The sequence below is a fragment of the Polyergus mexicanus genome, unplaced genomic scaffold, assembly GCF_030449975.1.
Source record: "Polyergus mexicanus isolate NDT 795.1 unplaced genomic scaffold, iyPolMexi1.0 SCAF_18, whole genome shotgun sequence".
Classification (NCBI taxonomy): Eukaryota; Metazoa; Arthropoda; class Insecta; order Hymenoptera; family Formicidae; genus Polyergus; species Polyergus mexicanus.
In genome coordinates, this window is record NW_027223338.1 from 3,798,717 (window position 1) to 3,800,440 (window position 1,724).

Sequence of the window (1,724 nt, forward strand, 5' to 3'; positions counted from 1 at the left end):
GGGGGGATCGTAGGCATCGCTTCAGATATCGGCCCGAAAAGGGCAATTAATTCCGAGCACTGCTCTACTGTCTCTTGTCTGTTATTAGTAAACACTTTGAATTCTATTTCGAGCTACGACTACAAATTTCTTATCGACATTACTATTTGTCTATTGCACTTTCTCTCACTGTTACATCTCATTTTTGTATTTTGTTCATTCCCACAATTGTACTTCCGATTAGTTTTATAATGTCTGATTATCTTCCGAAAGAAATTATGGACATGGCCATTTGCTTAGGAGCAAGTGATGGTAATTTTCGACAGGCTTCACGCATTTATGCACAGCGACATCCAGAAAGGAGACACCCAGATTATAAAACAATTAAACATTGTGTTCAAAGATTAAAGGATGGCCATGTAAAACGACATCGTCGTTGACATCAAGTTCCATCTCTCACAGAAATTGGTGTGTTAGGAGTTGCTACATTAAATCGTAATATAAGCCTCAGACAAATTGAACGTCTTCATAATGTGGAACGTTCTTCTGCATCGCGATTTTTGAGAAATAATAAATTTCATCCATATCACATTACTCTGCATCAAGAGTTGAATGATAATGACCATCGTCGTCGATTACGCTTTTGCCAATGGGCTCGTCGACAAATGAACCAGGATCCCAATTTCTTTTCATACGTAATGTTTTCGGATGAAGCTAATTTTAATAACCAAGGCCAAATAAATCGTCATAATTGCCATTATTGGTTGAATCAGAATCCTTACTGGCATAGGCAAATACGGCATCAACATCAATGGTTTTTTAACGTATGGTGTGGATTAGTGAATGGATATGTAGTAGGGCCACACTTCTTTGACGACCATTTGACAGCTAACCGTTATAATAACTTTCTTCAAAATGTATTACCAGTTCTTTTGGAGAATGTTGATTTGCACACAAGACAACGCTTATGGTTTCAGCAGGATGGCGCACCTGCACATAGTGCCTGCGTTGTTCGTAGGACGCTGAATAACGTTTTTCGAAACGACTGGCTTGGCATGGGTGGAACTGTAGAATTTCCACCACGTTCGCCAGACCTGACCCCTTTGGATTTTTTTCTATGGGGTTATTTAAAAAATATTATTTACCAAGTTGAGCCCACGACACCCGAAAATATGAAACGTCGTATTATGGAAACATTGCAACAATTGGGAACAGCAACATTGCAGAGGGTAGAGAACAGTTTTCGAAATCGGTTAAACTTATGCATTGAAGCAAACGGCCAAGCATTTGAACATCTATTGGCCTAATTTAATATGCACAATTTCTGCTTGACACACACACACGCACACACACAACAAAGAAGGTGTGGAGTCGTTAAATACTACGGGAGTGACGAACCGTGGGGTCCTTATCTCTGTTGACATACACCATCATACCACACACACCATCACACCACATACGCGTTACACCACACACACATTACACATTCCTTGCACACAAAATTGGCCCTTTTTAGTGCCACTATGATGTACAAATCCGACCGAGCAACCTCTCCGCGGTGTACATCAGATAATGCAAATGCCGGCGGTATGTCAATTTTAAAGCTTCATTTCTTGGGAACGGCTTGCGTAAGAGATATCAATAGGTAGTGTTTTGAAAACGTCTCGAAAAGGGCTACAAGAATATGCAATGAAAAATAGGGGATTCCATTTAAGAAAACATCTATGACATTGACCTGCCCTTCA

General features: G+C 40.1%; 1 protein-coding gene across 1 annotated transcript; it reads left to right on the forward strand.

The window, feature by feature from the left end:
- Nucleotides 1–677: 677 nt before the first annotated feature.
- LOC138941350 (uncharacterized) lies at nucleotides 678–1,286 on the forward strand. The gene has a single exon (XM_070310911.1). The coding sequence runs from the start codon at nucleotides 678–680 to the stop codon at nucleotides 1,284–1,286; it is 609 nt and encodes a 202-aa protein (XP_070167012.1).
- The last annotated feature ends 438 nt before the right edge of the window (nucleotides 1,287–1,724 follow it).